Source organism: Garra rufa, chromosome 17, assembly GCF_049309525.1.
Source record: "Garra rufa chromosome 17, GarRuf1.0, whole genome shotgun sequence".
NCBI lineage: Eukaryota > Metazoa > Chordata > Actinopteri > Cypriniformes > Cyprinidae > Garra > Garra rufa.
Genome location: NC_133377.1, coordinates 27,049,639 through 27,070,274, shown reverse-complemented (window position 1 = coordinate 27,070,274; position 20,636 = coordinate 27,049,639). Strand labels below are relative to the sequence as shown.

The 20,636-nt window shown below is 37.4% G+C and overlaps 1 protein-coding gene across 1 annotated transcript; it reads left to right on the top strand.

Annotated features, from left to right (window-relative positions):
• The first annotated feature begins 3,436 nt into the window (after window positions 1-3,436).
• On the top strand, window positions 3,437-16,230 carry rbm24a (RNA binding motif protein 24a). Its single transcript, XM_073821675.1, has 4 exons — window positions 3,437-3,849; window positions 4,890-5,013; window positions 5,390-5,444; window positions 13,637-16,230. Exons 1-4 carry the CDS (start codon window positions 3,682-3,684, stop codon window positions 13,977-13,979), a joined length of 690 nt encoding a protein of 229 aa, XP_073677776.1. The 5' UTR covers window positions 3,437-3,681; the 3' UTR covers window positions 13,980-16,230.
• The last annotated feature ends 4,406 nt before the right edge of the window (window positions 16,231-20,636 follow it).

Sequence of the window (20,636 nt, the reverse complement as noted above, 5' to 3'; positions counted from 1 at the left end):
TTACTGTTCAAAAACTTTTGACTGGTAGTGTAAGTGCTTTTATAAAATTATGAGCTTCAAATTTGTGCTTTAAAATCCTTAAAAATGATTTTTGCTCTTTTTTTTAAGGGATGAGTCCAAATTATTTTGGTGGTAAACAACATTATCTCACAATGGCCCTCAATTGAGCTTTGTCGACTGAACCCAGAATATTCCTTTCAGTGGAAAGATTATGAAACTGATTGCCAATCAAGTTCTGCAGTGGGTGCCCATAAAACTGTACAGGGGAAAAAAGATCAAGCCAATGTCTTGTAGGTAAACGTAGACAGCTCCTGAAAGAAGATAGGCCTCCTTTTGTAACTGTGCTGAAACACAAAGCCATCTCCCTCACTGCACCTCCACTCGCAGCTTAATGAGCGTGTGGCCCGCCATGAATAAATTAGTTGACTCATGGACGCTCTTGATCGAGTTCCTGCCTGACATTTTTTATATAAAGCCTCAATTATCCATCCACGGGCGTCAGGATCTCCACATGGCTTGGCGGGTCACACCGCACAGGCTAGTTCTCGGGTTGCAAGCTTCCACAAAAACTCCATCACCCGAGTGCTTTGGAAGTTGTATGGTCTAAATGAGAAGGCTGCTTAATAATTTACCTGGCGACATATCACGTTCCTTCCAATTATATGGAGACCTAGAAAATCGTCTGTTCTTTTTGTCCTAAAGGAGATCGGGATGGTCTGACATTAGCAGTTGTAATTGTTTTAAAGATGCGCCTTTCACATATGTCAAAGAAACGTTAGCATGCTATACTATACTTTGAATGAATTATTAACTGATTTTAATTTAATGTTGCATTAAATAGCAGCAGTGTCCTGGAGAATGAAATAGAGACTTTTGCATATTTCTACAAGATGGGGAAATAAGTCTAATTAAACGGTGACCAGTTATGAACAAAAAAATTATATAACAAAATATAAAAGATATGGCATAATATGGACAAAAAATAATGTCTGAAAAGAAATTAAAAGTGTTGACTATACAAAATAAGTGCTTTTATGCTGCGGATACTCGGTGAGGGACTCTAGAAACATGTCCAGACATTCACTCACTGTTTTTAGTTTCAATGAAACAGCATTTGAAACGCGTCCGTTCTCCAGCACATCTGTGTATGTTCCTCTGTTTTTGAGTCCTCATCTGAAGAACTCTCTTGCCCACTACCTGCCAAGTTGTCCCAACGGACGAGATCAGCCTGATAAGATATGCCGGGTTTGCTTCTGTGCTTATCTACAGATAGCTATGTCTATTATTAGTGACCAAGTGTAAAAAAAGGAAATGTTTTTGTTAGCAACATTTTAAATACTTCGCTCTAAATTCATGAGATCGTCAGATTGCATGGGCCATACTGAGTTTTTGTTAAAAGCTATATGTTATCAAGTTTAAATGCTATATTTATATCAAGGTGATGCTTGATTAGTGTCATCAAAACTATGCCTTTAAATATATACACTACCAGTCAAAAGTTTTTGAACAGTAAGATGTCTTTTCTGCTCACCAAGCCTGCATTTATTTGATACAAAGTACAGCAAAAACAGTACAATTTTGAAATATTTTTACTATTTTAAGTAACTGTTTTCTATTTGAATATATTTTAAAATGTAATTTATTCCTGTGATTCCAAAGCTGGTTTTTTAGCATCATTACTCCAGTCACATGATCCTTCATAAATGTACTTTAGTACTTTTAGTTTCACTTTATTGCTTGCATTTTCATATTTTCAATGTTAATTTTGTGTAAATCTGTAATTTATTTTGTTAATTAATTACTTTCTTAAGTATATTGTATTTTGTATTATATTTTGCTTTTTTGTATATGGATTGGTTTATTGATTGTATGTTTATTTATTTCTATGTGTAACTCTATGTTGTTGTTTTCGTCGCACTGTTTAGCTTTGTCTTGGCCAGGTCGCAGTTGTAAATGAGAACTTGTTCTCAACTGATTTTATCTGGTTAAACAAAGGTTAAATAAATAAATAAAAGATAAATCATTTGGATATTCTGATTTGCTGCTCAAAAAAACATGTATTGTTATTATTATGTTGAAAACAGCTGAGTAGAATTCTTTTCAGGTTTCTTTAATAAATAGTAAGTTCAGAAGAACAGCATTTATCTGAAATAGAAATGTTTTGTAACAGTATAAATGTCTTTATCATCACTTTTGACCAATTTAAAGCATCCTTGATAAATAAAAGTATTCATTTCTATCCCAAAAAATAAATGAATAATTTATACTGACTTCAAGCTTTTGTGTATAATGTTACAAAATCTTTTTATTTCAGATAAATGCTGATCTTTGGATCTTTCTGTTTATCAAAGAATCCTGAAAAAATGTAGTCAACTGTTTTAAATACAGATAATAATAAAAATGTTTCTTAAACAGCAAATCAGCATATTACAATGATTTCTGAAGGATTATGTGACACTGAAGACTGGAGTAATGATGCTGAAAATTTAGCTTTGATCTCAGGAATAAATTACATTTTAAAATATATTCAAATAGAAAACATATATTTTAACAAATATTTCAAAATTGTACTGTTTTTTGCTGTACTTTGGATCAAATAAATGCAGGCTTGGTGAGGAGAAGAGACTTTCTTTAAAATAAATCTTACTAATCAAAAAATTTTGACTGGTAGTGTATGAATAAATGGGGTTTGTATATATATTAGAATAAATACAAAATGAGAGAAAGCTATAAATTATTTAAAGAAATGGTTTCATTTTTTCAAAAAAAAAAATGTAGTAAGTCATTTGTTTTTTCTATTCTTGTGCACTGGGTCATATGGAGTACAGTGTTAACCAAATTAGTGTCAACCATATTGCTTGTCTGCCTTTTTGAATTTTGCAATTAAGTTTATTTGTAACAGATCTGGCATTGTCATGCTTAGTTTTTGCATGAAGCCATGTTTTGTTAGATCTCAAACCTGCCAGTGTTTCCTGCTGAAGGAAAATAAAAACAGCTTAAATCATATATTGGTTTTATAATGTTTTCAGGCAGTGTTCAGCTAGTCTCATAGAGTTTTAGAGAAGTTTGAAGCTGGTTTGGCTGGGAGACAAGCTGTCTGACCAAATTGGCAAGAGAGACCAATCCTAAAATCACATGGTTGGTTTAATCTGGCGTTTATAAGCAAGGTTGATGTTAGAAGTACCGTTTGTATATTTTCGTCCTGTCACTAATTTACATGCATTTACTGAAACAACAACTGTATGAAATGTCTGTAGTTCTTGAACAAAGGCGCACAGATGCCCGTTGTGCGCCGTCCAGCTGTTGTTCAGCGCGTGTAGTGGGCGTGGGGTCAAGCGTGCTCGTACCTCCCTCAAAGTGATCTGGGTGTGGTTTAACCGGGTGCTTTTAGGAATGGGTCACACGCACTTTTTAGAAGTCACGTCAGTTAGGAAGAGGAGTTCGACCCACCTGATGATCCTTGGCTCAATCCGCTCCACATTACCTACCACATTAATCTACCTCTGACATTAAACCCATCTGCGCGCCTGCGTTTTATATTCCTCAGCAATCGCTTTTTGTAACTTCTAGTGAATATTTTAACGGAATATTAAAGGAGTGGTACGGTCATTATCAGTCCTAAATTGCACTATCGACTTTCCCTTTTTTTATTTTTTTTGCACTTGAGCATTTTTTGTGAGGATGCATACCACCCAAAAGGACACCACTTATACCAAGATATTTGTCGGTGGTCTTCCGTATCATACGACGGATTCCAGTCTAAGGAAATATTTTGAAGTGTTTGGCGAAATAGAAGAAGCTGTGGTGATTACCGACAGACAGACTGGAAAGTCCAGGGGTTATGGATTTGTAAGTATTCCCACTATGGCGTTGTCATACGTAAACTTTGAAACAAACATTTTGCGCCGCGACTGTGTGACAGAGTGACACAACACATTTAAATGGCAACTCGCTAGTGGTTTTATTATCAAACGCACTGAGTTTGTGCGTAATGCGCATGCTTGTCGGCTCATATACATAATTTTTTTAGTAAGTAGCCGCTTAAAAAGTTTCAAACTTGCACAATAGTTTTACACGATCTGCATGCATTTCTTCTACTTACTGATATTGAAACCTGTGCTGTAAAAGGGACAGTTCACCTCCATCATTTAACGTTACTCGCCCTCATGATGTGGCGAACACGAAACTGAGGCTGAATATCCCATTCCACTTTCAGTTTATGTCAGAAAAAAAGTGATAAAATGAAAGTGAACTGTGACTGAGACTGCATTTATCTTCAAATCTCCTTTTGTATCCTAAGAAAGTCATACAAGTTTGGGATAATCGTTTTTGAGTGAACGGTCGCTTTAAATCTAAAATACACGAAGTGTAAATTCAAGCTGCATGTTAATAGTCCGAATATTAATAATTCTTGACCGAACAAAGTGCACAGTTGAAAACTAAAACAGGCACTTGTTGGCTCAGCTGTCGAGTTTGACTAGAAGCACCCTGATAAGAGTTCCTCAGCGACTGAGTAAACAAGCCAACTTGTAAAGTTTTGACAGTCCACACAGCACCCTAGTGGATTTCACAACTGACCTGTTGCTTGCTTCACAGGGATATCCAAAATAAGACGTAGGAAACCTTGAGTGACCTCTGTCTTCAATGATTTTTGTTAGCTAGACGTCTTAAAAATAAATAAACTGAGTAACACACACCATCTTGTTTTCAAATCCTCATTTAGGGCAGAGGTCATGAGGGTTTGTTTAAAGGAATGATCTGAAGTCTGCAATGGCTTTCTCCAGCTACTCAGTACCAAATACAGCCATGAAAGCTTGTTTTTCTATTTATGTTACCAGAATTAGCATATCATTTTAGTTCACTTCTCTATTTGTTCTGTTTCAAACTAGGTGACCATGGCAGACCGCTCTGCTGCAGACAGAGCCTGTAAGGACCCCAACCCCATCATCGATGGCAGGAAAGCCAATGTTAACCTGGCTTATCTCGGAGCCAAGCCACGGGTGATGCAGCCAGGTGAGGCTTCTATGTCTTATGAAAAGCTAAAGATAATATTCATGAGTAGAAGCCACTGGTGACCCAATAAACCCTACGAGGTTGGACTGACAAAGCACAGATACATTTGTTTCGCCAAAAGCATAGGCATTTTTCAGTTGTGTAGTTTCTTTGTTTGTACATGCGCTGATGTTTACCTAAGATTTTCTTATGGTAAACAGCGAATGTAAAGGAGATTAGAGATGTAATGTGATTAACTGTAAGCCATTGTACTTTGTATACAAAGTTTGACAAAACAGTAGTTTCCACCAATGTTTAACTTCAACCTTAGCGGTTTTAGTTTTAGGCGAAAGTGATAAGAACCATGTTAATATGTTATTTAATGCTTTGTGTGCAGGTTTTACCTTCGGTGTCCCTCAGATTCACCCTGCTTTCATCCAAAGACCATATGGGTGAGTAACAGTAAAAAAATAGCGAAAATAGATCATGTTTGTGTTCAGTGGTAGTTTTAAACATCAAACCTTTAGGAGCAGATTATGAACTCACAGAGGTGTCATGAACGAATGTATTTTTATACATTTATAATAGGGAAGACATGACGTTCAATGCTTATTTATAATTACTGTATCTTATATAAGACTTTGATAGAATTAGACTGATGTTGAGTGTGTAAGTATGTGTGTCTGCGTGTATGTGAGTAAGAAGATCTTTTACATTGGACACAATAGCCTGACTCAATGTTGTCTATCTTTCTCTGGTCCGACAGGCTCGATTTGGGTTAAGATAACTGGTGGTTTGAGGAATAGCTCTGAGAGCTTTGTGCAGATCTGTAGCTACAGTACCTGTAGACTCAAACACACACAAACGAGCTCGAAAATGGTGATTACAGATGCATGTATGTTGGTTTTATTTTGGTTTGGACTTTCACTTTTAATAGTACATAGAGCTGTGTGTGCCTTTTTACCGTTATGAAGTGGTGTTGATAGCTTAACTGTGTGCTTTTTTTAATTTTAATGGAAAAAAGGCTGGTTTTGGGGTGCTGAATTTCCGTGTTGTGGAGGAGTGATAACTTTGCCACGGAGCAAAGTGTGATTTTTACTTTGCTTCCTTTTATTTTCTTCACGTGTTTTATTGCTGGAGCTTGTGTTTTCGATCATTTCAGTTTTAATTTCTTTTCACTTTTTTGTGTTTTCTGGTGTCTTGTTGTTGGAGTGAGTGCCATTTTGTTTTGTGTGCCGTTGTTGATCCCTCTTCACGCCAACCCAACAGCCCGACTACAAACTTGCACGTTGCAGTTTTATTTTGCTCACTGATTGGGAGTCCTGTCACACTCACAACACAGAGACTATGACACATACTCACCCTTTACCGTTCTCTCCCATCTCCATTGTGTCTGCTCATTTCTCCTCCTTTTCCAGCTCTCGCTCTGTCTCTCTCTCTCTCTGTCGTCTCTTTACTCTAGCCCTATAAGGCATCCTGCAGTGGATCCAGAGTCTCTAGAGTCCTGCCGTTTCTCTCTCAGTCGTGATGTCCTTGTAAATTCCCTGTTGACCATTTCTGTGTGAAAATGAAACCAACCAGAAAGTTTAAAGGGCTAGTTTACCCAAACAAAATATATGAAAATATACTAATTTACTCAGCCACTTATTATTCCTGTATATTTGTTTTCACTGATGTGCAAAGAGATGGAAAGCAGCATATCTGAGATGTTTCTTTTCCATACAACATAAGTGGATGTTTTTTTTATTGGCAAGCTCCAGAAAGGACAAAAAAGTAACGTAAAAGCATTGAGCACTGTAAAATGCGTGTAATGAAAAGACTGACATTTAAGTAGCTATTTGCTAAAAGTGAACTGCAAAACTGGCACATTTAAGCATTGATACTGGTGCTGTCAAATCGAATAATTGCGTTTGACCGCGATTAATCGCATCCAAAATTAAAGATAAAATAACTCAAATATACATGCGTATGTTTATATGTAAACAAGCTTTTATTTTGGATGCGATTTGATCGTGATTAATCGATTTGACAGCACTAGTTGACACCAAATACAGTGTGATCTTTTGACTTTTTAGTGTATAACTTAAATTCTGGTCTTTTCCTCACAGAATTCTGGAAAAGGTTCAAAAGATTTGAAGTACAGAGTACAAATCATATTTTAACAGTTTTAATGTTGTCTCCATACTGCTTCTTTTGCTTTTTTTGGGCTTGGCATTAAAAACCATCATGTTACTATATGGAAACGAACAGCTCTCACATCTCATTTTATGTCTCAGGAAAGAAAATACAGGTATGGAATAAAATGAGGGTGAGTAAACGATAATAGAAATTTCTATTTATAGGTTGATTACTTTTTAACTGTCCCTATTACTTGCTCGTGTAAGTTTAACATTCAAAGGTTTGAGGTTGGTATTTTTTTTTTTAAATGATTTTGATAGAGGTCTCTTAAAGTTCACCAAGGCTGCATTTATTTAATCAGATTTCATAACAGTACTGTATTTATTATTTGAAACTGACTGTTTTCTATTTAATATATTTAAAAATTTTATTTATTCCTGTTTTGACAAAGCTGAATCCATTAATCTAGTCTTAAGTGTCACATGATTCTGCAGAAATCTCTTTAATATGATGATTTGCTGCTTAGGAATCATTTCTTCTAATCATTGATGCTGAAAAAAAAGTTGTGCCGCTTAATATTTTTGTAAAAACCATGATACATATGTACATATATATGTGAAATATTTTGCAACATTATAAACGCATTTAAAGTCACTTTTTAGTCACTTTTAATGCATCCTTGCTGAATAACACAAGTATTATTTTTCTTTAAAAAGAAAATGTACAAAAAGTACCGACCCCTTACTTTTAAACAGACCGAAAGATATAGAAACAAGTTTGCGAAGGAAACTTGTCGATTCGGGTTAATCAGCAGGCATATTAAAAAACTGGCAGGCGTTCAGTGTCATTATTTAATCGGTGGAGGATTCCACAGCGTGTGCGAATGCGTGCGGGTGAGTGTGTGTCTGTTTGTGACATGCATGCATGTGTTTGCAGTGTTGTGAGCCCTCTGCTGTGACAAACAAATGTCTGGATGCCACAGCCCCCTGAGCGAGCCTTCGTCACATGGCCCCGTGCGGCGTTAAGGAAAACAAGCTTCACCATTGTTTTGCACAAAGGCTGTAGTGCTGACACTGCAGTCGCATGAAGCTTTCTCTCGCTCTTTAACACTCTGTCTTTCTCTTTCTCCCTCTCTCTCTCTTTGGCTCCGGTCACTGTCACACACTCGCTCTCGGCTTGGGGGGCTGGGCCGCTCCTGACATTTAGCTTCGAGATAAACTCAACAAGGCCCAACATGTGCCACATTGCCGCTGAGATGGCACCTCAGTGCATTGTGTTAAGGCATTTTTTGACAGTGTTGTCAGGAAGCGGCGTGTCAAACGAAAAGTGGCATCCCACTTTGACCTTGAAGCGGTTTGAAAAGGTTGCTCAGGGGCCAAACGCAACCAAACAGTGTTGGTAGTCAAATTGGGACTGTATAATATATGGGTCAGGTTTGAAATTTGCAAAGTCATGCCTGTTCTGCAACTTTCTTTGTAGTGGTTCTCATGAGCTCAGCTTTAAATATGCCATTATCACACATAGGGTGTAAAAACAACCTAACTAGATTATGACGACAAAGTGCATCCTTCTAATTTATCCAAATTGTGTAGAATATGTCTAGTTCTAGTTGCCCTGATCACTGAGATCTTCACAGATGACAACAGGTGTCTTCTAGATCTGCGATACTCGAGTGCAAAATTGACCTTTACTTAGACACAAACCGTACGGTTCCTGTGCTGTAGTGCTCTAAATGGCGAAATTGATATATTTATGGACACTGTTGAGCAGCACAGTAACAATTATTTTAATCTTTATTTGAAAGAATCTGATAACCAGTTTTCAGTGGGAGTAGATTTTTTTTTTTGTATAAATCATTGATTATTTTGGCTCATAGTTATGTGACTTAAAAAAAAAACTTGGATCAGATGCGATCAAGAGCTCACTAGACAAATAGATAAAGATGTCAAAGGTAAAATCTTGCATTTAGAAAATGGCATTCTAGTGGAATGACCGAGGAAGCAGAAAATAGCGTCCAGCCCTCCCTGTCATTCACACTGAAAGAGCCGCACCGACTGTGGTCTTGAGTCAGCGGTGCTTTATTTAACTCAAAAGTGGTTGCGCAAGGTTTCTGTCATTTCTCCGTAGCTTGGTACTGCTTTTAGACAGCATGTTCAGTAGTACGAATCCCAATTTGCTAACAACCAGCAGACCAGCCTAAAATTAGACCATGTTGTGATAGACATGCACTGAGCGAGAGTTAGATTTAATTATTTTTTATTTATTTAATGTTTGGATTAAAAAAAAAAGATGTGCTTGGCTACATCCGTTAAGGTTTATTGCATTTATTTGTTTGCTATTAGCTAACCTATTTAAGCTGTTCTTTATACAATATGCATAGCAATGCCCTATCAGCAACTACCCAGAATGACTTTTGCATGGGCAAGCTTTGTTTATATTTAGTCATATTTTGGTGCAATCTCAAAATTAATTGATTTTTATATTGATTGGTAACATTCTCATGCTTAATTTTATATAAATTAATTTATTAAATATTGAAATTGTGCCCCCATTAAAGCGAAAAATGCCCAGGGACGGGAGTCTAGATCCAGGGGGCAAAGTTGTTTGTTAGTTAATATTAATAAAACTAAGTTAATTTCTGAAACTGATACATATTTAGATCCTGAATCTATCTATGTAATTCCAACCAAATTCTAACCTTGTTTTAAATTAGTGAAGTATTTTATTTATTAAAGAGCAGGTCATGTGGTATTTTAAAGCATGCTAATATTATGTTGAAGTCCCCTACAACAGTTTCAAATGCATCTAAGGTCAGAAAACATTGTGATTTTTCTCAGAATATACATTTAATATTCAAATCATTTTGCAAAACAATTTGTTTGAAGCAGTTCTGAGCTTAAGGTCTATAAACCCTTCCATGTACCTCCTTTGCTCTGATTGGTCAGCTGACCAAGACTGTTGTGATTGGTCTTTCCGTATACAATGCAAGCGAATCGTGGTCACAGCTAAACTGTAAACCAAACAATAATGGTGGATACATAGGTTTACGTTACCTGGAAACCTAAAGCTGCACTAGGTATACATCGCATATTGGCACATATTAGCAGTTAATTGAAAATTTACACATAACATATTACTCATACTTACAGGCTGTGGTTCGGAGACACTTGTTGGCCAAATAAAGAAGGTACGGACTTATCTTTCATGGACAAGTGTTTAGCAAATCCCGTATTGAACTTGCCAAGATTAAAGAAGCAGTCCTCTGTAAAATGATGAGCACACAACCAAAATTTTGTATTGTATTCCTGTGGTGTTGTGGAAAAAATTCATTTTAAACCACTAATTATTCACACTATCACCTTTCGGCATTGAAAAAAAAAAAACTTGCTTTCACAGCACGGAACGCAACGGAATATATTTTTCGAAAACCCATATGACCTGCTCTTTAAATGAGAGAATAGTCACCTGTGTGTGATTGATGTTTGTGTATTGTATTGCCTCTGCTGGTGAATGTGAAGTTCTCCATGTTTGAAGCTGTGTTTTCACTTTCTTTTGTGTATCATTTTGATGGTAGTCTACATTAACACAATCCCTGCTGTCACCTCAGGCTGGCAAGGCATCTATGAAAGATTTCATAGGAGCATCTTTGCCCTTTGACCTGAGTGAGAAAAAGGAAGGTTTTGTTTCATTCCTCTCGTTTGTGGCATTATGTGAGTGGTTGTGTTGGTTTGAGTTGATATTGGTAATACGTACTGTTGCCCTTTTTTTTTTTTTTTTTTTTTCTTGACGCCTGTGTTATGCTTATTTTCTTTGATTTGGGGCAGAGGTTTTGGAGTTTGTTTTTGGGGGTGGTCAGGGGTTGAGGTTTGATTGATATAATGGTGTGCTACAAATAGGGTTGCCATGATAGAACAATTCTCTCACTTTTTCAAACCAGCTAAACCAACTCAAATTCCAGTCATAAACTCCATCCTAACTGAAAAGCCTCACGGTGGAACTTCCTATTCCACTTGGGGTAACTGTCTTTTACAATATAGTTGGATTGCCTTATTAAATCATATTTAATGAGTCACAGGCATTTCAATGCATTCTGTCATCCCTGAACTAAAAAAGTTCTCACCCGTCTGTTTAGCGCAGACAGTAAATGTGAAAAGCGCTCTGAAAGTGCAACGGGGTACGTAATGAAAGGCAGAATGGGCTCATTGTTCCTGATTGCTTATTTAATCAAAACTCCCCTCTGTGTGCGTTGTCCAGCCTGAGGCTCATTGTCTAAGTGCGGAGGGGGAAACAGCCAGCAACGTCCCTTTTTGAAAACTGTCCAGCTGTCAAAGTAGCCCTGACATATTCACAATGCTCCCCTCATCTCCTCTTCGCCTCTCCTGGGTCCTACCTTCCCCCATTTCATGGGACGGACATGGAGATGTTAAACACATGTGACTTAACACTGCAGATGCAGACCATTCAGAATTGGTTAACTTAGCATTTTAAGTATCAAAAGGTTAAAATACTTTAGAATACTAGAAGTATTAAAATGTTAAAATACTTTTCTCCTGTCTCAGGTTAGCATACAGACAACTATATGATAATATTGATTTGCCCAGAAAGTGTAAACACTGAGGCGCTATTAAAACATTGCTCTCTTTGTTTGAGAATCTTGACCAGCCTGACATGGCAACAGTGGCTCAGCCAATGACACGAGCTTTAGGGAGGGGCGTCTGATTGTTTGGCCAATAGCTGATGAGGATAATGTTCAGTTGGATTTTTAATTAAAATACCTGTCTTAGCGTAATTTTTTTACTTACTAAAATGTAAGCACTGGCTATTAAAGTATTGCTCTAAGTGTCTCGGCCAGCCCAATATAGTAACCATAAATATGTATAGGTAGATGTCTTATTAGTGGCTGTTTCTATAAGCCACTGTACCAGAGATTTTTTTACTATTGGGAGATGAGAGGGTCTGTATTACACACTATTGGAGAAAGCATAATGGACAACTTGGATTACGTGTGCCTCGATAACCAGTTACATTACATTCTTGACGTCATTGAATTTCTCACCGTTTACGGATACCATAGAAATGATTGGGAAGTACCGTAAGTTAAATCCCACCTGTCGAAAAAAAGTCAGTCACTTCTCTTATAAAACAGCATATTTTTTGGGTGTAAACTCTCAAAATAGTTAAATCTAAAAGTATTGTTTAGTGTAAAACATGTTAAAAATTAGCTGATCTGTGGTCAATTCTTTAAATAAGCTGTTTCCTTTAAAAAGCTGTTTATTCATCCATTCAAAGAAAATGGCCTCTGGTTTCCTTTCCCAAACTGGAAGCGTTAGCTTTAGCCGTTACTCTTTTTGGGCTAAAGTTGGCTATTGGCTTTGGCCATATTGGAACGATCTAAGACAGTCTATTAACACTTGAGAGCAAGCAAGTGTGACTGCAACTGTAGTTATGCACATGTATGAATATCTATGTCTGCAATAGACTTTAGCAGATGATTTTGCTAAACTAACACAGTACAACAAGACAAAGCCATTGGCTGAGACAACATTTGAAATACGCTATAGTTTTAAAACTTGCAATATTGAGTAAATGCATATTAAAAACACATCCAACACATTCTGAACTGTAAAAGTTTATCCAATTTCCTTATAAATTAAAATTTCGGTGGTTTTTATACAACCAGAGGCTGCTCAATGTTGTGGAATCCAAAAAACTCTTGGATTTTTGTTGTGAGGGAGCGACACATTGACCGTTACAAGATGGCGGACACGTCAACATGTCTGGAGTGGGTGAATGTGGCATAAACTCGTAATTACCTGTGCCCTTCAGCAAGTAGGAAATATGCAGAAATTAAATAAAGTTATTAAACACTAAATACTAAATTAAATCTAAATAAATATATATGAATCCTTAAGGCTACAAAAGTTATTGATTTTCCTCTTTTTTTCTTTTGTTCTTTTGATTAATAGACATCACAGCAGCTGGGTTATGTATTAGGTTGTTTGGCTGCTATTACTTTAAGAGCTGCCGCTGCTGAACAAGATGCAGATCTGACTCACGTTCGTAGTTTCATTTATGCTTTAATATGAAATGAATGATAAAATAAGACTGAAGCAGCAGTTGTGAGTGGGGTGGCCAGCCCTAGCCCTGCCCCTCTATTAAATATTTATAACGCTGTTAAACGTGCTAATTTTGGCAGCACTAGTTAATACTGTTCACCCTCAAACATGTAAACGCTAGCTTAGATTGCCCTAAGTGTTATGGCTTTAGGGGTGGGGTATCCATTTGTTTAACCAATGAAACCTGTATGAAAACAATAATTATTTGGTTACGTTAATGGCACGGAAATGACAGTTTCACAGAGAGATGTCTATTTTGGCAACCTTATGTTTCTAATGATCACTAGCAGGCATTTCCTTGGTGTTACTGGATTGTGGAAATGGGGTGCTTGACCGCGCTGTGGTTCTCATTCTGAATGTAATATGTCCATAAAGCAATGGTAACATGCTGTCATGTTTGTCTCTCACAGGATCCCTACTCACTACGTGTACCCGCAGGCCTTCATGCAGCCCAGTGTGGTCATCCCTCACATCCAGCCATCGGCGGCCTCCGCCACGGCATCCTCACCTTACATCGACTACACAGGTGCAGCCTACGCACAGTACGCCAGTGCCGCAACCGCTGCGGCCGCTGCAGCCTACGAGCAGTACCCGTACGCTGCCTCTCCCGCCGCAACCGGCTACGTAGCTACCGCCGGTTACGGCTACGCCATGCAGCAGCCACTGGCCACCGCCGCACCAGGGTCTGCAGCCGCAGCTGCGGCCTTTGGTCAGTACCAGCCCCAGCAGCTGCAGGCCGAGCGGATGCAATAGCAACCAAAGAGGCGGACGGAAGATGAGCAGGGAGTCGACGCCCAGCGACTGCTACTAGATGATGAAGAGGATGGTGACGAAAATAGTTGCTGGTTGTGGGTTGATTGCAAGAGGAGAAAGACGACGAGCATACAGGAGGGGGATAGTAATTGATAGAGAGAGATTATTAGTGAGATGGGAACTCCATTGCTTTCCAACTTGCTGTGATTAAAGAAAACAAAATGAAAAAAACCAAAACCAAAAAAAAGATCGCAGAAAAGGATGGAATCTAGCTTTTTACTCTTATCATTATCATTATGTTATCTTTATTACTATAATTAATATTAGAGTAGGATATTTATTGCGAAAGGAGGTATGCAGCGACTAATCACTGTGGTATAGGTGCGTTCTAGACGAAACCTTAAGTCCCGATGCTGTCATTTAATGTAGGCGGCCGTTTTTTTTCCGAAGGACTCTTGGAAATGTCCCGCATCGTTTTGATTCTAGGGCCCCTTAACTTTATATTTATTCTCATTTTTTGAGGGCTCTTTTTGTTCTGTCTTCTCAAGTGCATTTTCTTTTTGATCATCAGGGAAATGGAGCATTTTTCAGCGAATTAGAAACGACAAACTCTGCCAATCAGGGATAGTAGACCTAACTGTGGCGAAATGGAGAAAGATCCAGTGTTAGCATGTTTTATGTGTTGTGAACTACCTTTTTATCTATCTGATGCTGAATGTCCCACTTTTCTCTGACTCCTGTATTGACCTCCTGACCTATGCAAAGCAAACAGGCCGCCAGGGGACAAAACAAAGTGCAGGAACAGGAGAGATTTTCTTTTGCTCCCCCACAATGGGCATCGAACAATTTAAAGGCACTCTCGAAAAGACAAAAAGACTGAGAAGTATTGTATTATATGCTTACAAAACACACACACAGACTAACATACACCGTTACACACAAAATTAAGTGTTAATGTCTGTTTGTGGGCGAGGGAGGATGCGTAAATACACAAACACACACACACACTAAGATGACTACATAGGGGGGAAAAAAGCGTGGGGCTTTGCTCAACTAGTACTAGAATCAGGGAGCAATTGCTGTGTTGGAAGGAACAGGCACTGATATACAAACACAAACTCACACACAGTCGGATTGCTCTGGAAAGATCACTGGTGCTCGTTTGTTGAGCTGTCACAGTCTCATCCCCAGGTCTGTCAACTCTTCTTATCCTTCTAGAAAGAGTCAGACCTGTGCATCCTCCCAATATCAGCGACGGATCTTTATCTGGAACCCGACGAGGAGCCACGATAAGGGAGGGGGGTTCCCGCAAGCTTTTCAGCCCTATACCAACAAACCGCTATTGGCCTGGTCTTTATATGTTCACTAAGAAATATGTCTGAGCACCAGCACAAGTAATAAGGTCTATGTATTTCAATGAGCAACTCTTTACAGAACAGCACTATAGCGAAAGGATCCGAGGGTTCTTTGTGTGCCTTACATTTGTAATGCTATTTAAAGAGATCTGCTATTTAAGATATTTATTTTGAGTTGACTTATGTTGCGCTCTAAGGTTACAGACTTAGAAGCGGTACTGTATGGATATAATGTATTCATCTCATGGCATATTATTATTATTATTATTGTAAGTTATTGAGTAGGCTTAGTTGTAGTATTATTAACATACTCAACCGAAAATGTTGGCGTAGGACTTATTTAAGATACAATTCTGTATGTGCACTGTACAATTCTTTTTTTTTTTTTTTTTTCTTTATACATTAGAATTTTAGAACATGACATTAAATATCGGCTAGTTTAATGCCTATCGTATGACATTTATTTTATTGCAGGCCTGTTGTTTTTTTTTTTTTCGGGCATGTTATCTCCATTTGTCATATTCAGAACTGTTTAAAAGACTTTAAAAAAGGACAAAAAAAGACATGGCGAAACCTAAGGGACATGCTGCTTCATACACTAGAATGTATTGTCAATGTCGAGGATGGATGCTGTGCTTCTATTGCTTTAAATATGCATCAGATGGGCTATTTTACACTGTTGAGAATTTTTATACTTGAACTCTTTCTTACAAGGGAAATATGAAAAAACAAAAAGAAGAATAACAACACAAAAAACAAGGACATTTTTCATTGTCACTGGATTTGGACATGTGAAGTGTTATTGACTATTTAAATACGAACGTTCTGTAGGTATTTAAGCCTTATTTCAGATTTTCAACACTATTTACTCTAAATGGAAATAAAAGGTTCTATATTTAAACCTCAAACCTGCTTTGTTCATTGCACAGGCCTGATTTTTGTCAGTGTTTCTATTGGGAAAGAGCTTTCGCGTTTCATTGGGTGCCCGGATGGTGTGCTCATGGTTTGTGTAACTTATTCATTGTATTTCAAAAGCACACATTCTAGGTCATTGCTGCATCATTGAGTCATACCGGTTCAAACTTATTATATGGTGAATTGCTAAATATTTCAATGGCTTAAAAGTGCTCATGTTTTGTTTCTTGTGGTCTTTGTTTAGACAGGCGGTAGCTTTACCGCTACAGTCACACTGCGGTGACGAAGAACAAGCTGTTGTGTGTTTCTCGTGGATGAAGGTGTTGTGAAAAAGAAACAGATATTCTCAGCGAGCCAACAGTATAAACACACAGGCCGTCGCTTCTCCTCGCCACACACGGAGATGCTTATTTATGACCTTGTTTATGCTGGTTTGTGAGGTGACAAATTTAACTGACCTCAACTCTGCCTGTAAAGACGTTGCTTAATAATGGAGCGGGTAGAGGTGTATTCTGGGTTCATTACAAGTTAAGCTCAGATAACGCTGTGTTGATTCGTACACAAAATAATTTGGACTTGATTGTGTGAGGGCCTTAAAATGGAAGTGAATGAGATTTAAAAGCAGTGTATTTGCACTTACATAATTTTGCACTACATTTGAGGCATAGTGTTGATTACCACACAATAATTTAGATTCACCCATTGTTTACTTAGAATGTAAGTAAATGGGGATTATATTTGGAGGATTTAAAAGCAGATGTGTGATAAAATTCAATTTTTAAAAATGGATGAAATACACCATTTCCTCTGGTAAAATTGGTAGCATTCGTGGCTAAATATTATCTCAGCCCTTCAAAAAAAGGCAAAAATCAAGGTTGCAGTGAGGCGCTTATGCGGTGGAAGTGAATGAGGCTATTTTTAGAGGATAAGATGTATTAATTTATAACAGTTAACATTTCTGGGTGAAATGTTTAACACGACATTCCGGGTAGTTTTATTTAACTCAGGTCAAATTACTATATGGCAGACATATAATTACTAGAGGCATCAGCAATAATCATTAATAAATGTTCATTTATCATACAGCTGAGGTTAAAAGTTTACATAAACCTTGCAGAATCTGCAAAATGTTAAATATTTTATCAAAATAGGAGGGATCATACAAAATGCATGTTATTTTTTTTTATTTAGTACTGATCTGAATAATATATTTCATATAGATGTTTAAATATAGTCCACAAGTAAAAATAATGGTTACATTTATAAAAATGACCCCATTCAAAAGTTTACATACACTTGATTCTTAATACTGTGTTGTCACCTGAATGATCCACAGCTGGGGTTTTTTGTGTGTTTAGTGATAGTTGTTCATGAGTTCCTTGTTTGTTCTGAACAGTTAAACTGCCCACTGTTCTTCAGAAAAATCAATTTTTTTCAGCAGTTTTGTGTATTTGAACCCTTTCCAACAATGACTGTATGATTTTGAGAATTAAGGGACTCATATACTACTATTACAGAAGGTTCAAACGCTCAATGATGCTCCAGAAGGAAACACAATGTATGAAGAGCCGGTGGATGAAATCTTATTGAATTTGAAGATCAGGGTCAGTTTAACTTATTTTTCTTGTTCTTCTGGGAAACATGTATCTTCTGTAGCTTCTGAAGGGCAGTACTAAAAAAAAATATATATATATATATATATATATATATATATATATATATATATATATATATATATATTATATTATATTTAAGCAAAATAAGAAAAAAGTACACATCTTCATTCTGTTCTAAAGTTTTCACCCCCAGCTCTTAATGCATAGTTTTTCCTTTTGGAGCATCATTAAGCATTTTAACCTTCTGTAATAGTGGCATATGAGTCCCTCAGTTGTCCTTAGTGTGAAAAAATGGATCTCAAAATCATATAGTCAATGTTGGAAAGGGTTCAAATATACACAAATGCTGAAAAACCACATAATTTTTGGGACCTGAAAGATTTTTCTGAAGAACAGCAGACAGTTTAACTGTTCAGGACAAACAAGGGACTCATGAACAACTATCACTAAACAAGAATAACAGCTGTTGATCATTCAGGTAACAACACAGTATTAAGAATGAAGTGTATGTAAACTTTTGAACAGGATCATTTCTGTAAATTCAGCTATTATTTTCTCGTGTGGACTATATGTAAATGTTTTATTTGAAATAATTAAATTTTTCCAACCTATTTAGGTTTCATTTTAAGGAAGAAATACAGCAACAGTTTAACTACCCTGGATGTTGGGTTAAACATTTAACTCACTTTTTTTCTCCTTGCTTTTTAACAAACGAGTCAGGAGGTGCAGTTGCACTATATGTCAATGCTATAACCGCTAGGCTATCAGCACCAACAGTGCTGGGTTATTTTTAAGAGTTTTAAGAGTTATTTTTAGAGTTGTTTTAGTGGTTTTGGCAAAGTAAACTTAAATTGTAACTTTACACAGAAGAGGTTAAGCAGTTTTCTCACTCTAAAAGCGTGTTAACTTGAAAAGTGACAAAATCACAAAACTACTGAAACTGTAATCCCCATTCACTACCATTGTAAGTGCATCACTGTAACCTACATTTTTCAAAATGAGCTGTTTTGTACAGATAAAAATAGCTGGATGCGGATGAGACCGGAAGCCAGATTTAAATAAGGTCGATACGTAACTCTGTATATTCCTTTAGAAATAGTTTAGTTTACTTCATGTGTATAATTTATTGTTTTCCACCATTGCAAATAATTTAAACAAATCCTGCACATTTAAATGAGAGAAGGAGACATGTTGAATAAACAGGCATGATTAAGTGTTAATCTCCGAGGGCTGTTGAATAATGAATGTGTTTGCGTAAACACACGTCTGCAGAATCACTAAATATAATTTAATATGTCTAGTCAGGTGATGGTACAAGCAGTTTTGTGTAACGTTATGTGTTGTTTGTGAACCTCACATGGGATTGAGCAACGTTTGAACCAAATCGCTGTGTCATGGATCTGAGATCCACCATGTTGACCTAGTTGTACCCACTCTTCTAAAGTTCAGGACAGAGCACTTTGGGTAATGACCATAAACAGGCCCTAAATTCCTATCCATGTAACTCAACCCTACATTTAAATATAACCCTCACAACGCATGTTTTATCTGTACTTAAAGCCAAACCAACCCCAACACCTGTATTCCTTTCAACGCTCTTTCGCGTATTGGAGACCCGCAGAGGCTCGGTGAATTATTTAGGGCCTTTCTTATCAATAAGAAATGCCAAAGGGCCACATCTGTGCACCTGGTACTTCTTGAGGATGTTCTATTTCTGCTCGCCGTGCAACCTGACGCTGACTCGTGTTTTCTGTACTACTGTGACACAGCAGTGGTGGAAACTTTCCACCACACCATCACCAGGGACGCCTGTCTAACGTCGGCCATGATAGCAGAGGACCGCGGGAAGAAAACGGCAATGGGAACTGATGCAGAATAAGAGCACTGATACCGGCTGACAAGCAGATTATCTGATAATCTGTTGTAGTGTCAAAAGTGCAGTGAAGCAAATGTGGAGTGTAGATAATTAGCTGCCCAAGAGGCAATGGAAACACATTTATTATTAGGGGTTCAAGCTTGCAGCGCTGAAACCCTATTGTAATTGTTAGAATGGCCAAGGATCAGCAATCGTTACGTAAAACTAATCATGCAGTCCAAACCTAAGTCATAGAGACTTGAAACTTGGAGGGATGGTAGTATTCACACCGCAGACAACATCACCAAGGCTCGCCCCAATCAGCCTGACAGGGGCGCGCTACAATGATCAAAAATCGCTTATAACTCCTAAACCGGCTATTGAAGGCTCAAGGCTAAATGTTTGGGTATTTTGGCTTTTTTGAAAAACCTACTTTTGCGAACTATTCCTAGGTTTTTCGCCCGATCAGAACCAAGTCTGTGCAGAAAGATTCTCTGGAAAGTGAACATCAATAATTAACAATAAAAGTTTAACTTTTGAATCATTGTCATAAAGGGACGCCAACACGTTTGAAAGGGGCAAGGCTACTTTTTGTAAAATGCCTATAACTCCTGAACGGAATGAGATATCTTTGCCAAACTCAGAACACTTATGTTAGAACTCAATCTGAGATTGCAGGACAACAATCGCAGGACTTGGCCACTTGGTGGTGTTATAAAAGGAAAAAAAAAAACAAAAAAAAGTCTATACCTACGCAACCATTTGTCCTATCAACATGAAAATCGCTGTGCATGGCCTTGGTCCAAAGTGCCATGAGTGTCAATAAGGACATTTGCGTATCTCAAAAAAAAACCTGGCCACCATTGCCCAATGAATTTCAAGGCACCTATTAGACAAAGTTAACGGAGGCTGATCG

Excerpts from the sequence above, each read along its gene's own strand:
- rbm24a (XM_073821675.1), top strand. The coding sequence starts at position 3,682 with ATGCATACCACCCAAAAGGACACCACTTATACCAAGATATTTGTCGGT. Across the intron at positions 5,014-5,389 it reads GCCACGGGTGATGCAGCCAG|GTTTTACCTTCGGTGTCCCT; the intron begins GTGAGGCTTCTA and ends CTTTGTGTGCAG. Across the intron at positions 5,445-13,636 it reads TTCATCCAAAGACCATATGG|GATCCCTACTCACTACGTGT; the intron begins GTGAGTAACAGT and ends TGTCTCTCACAG.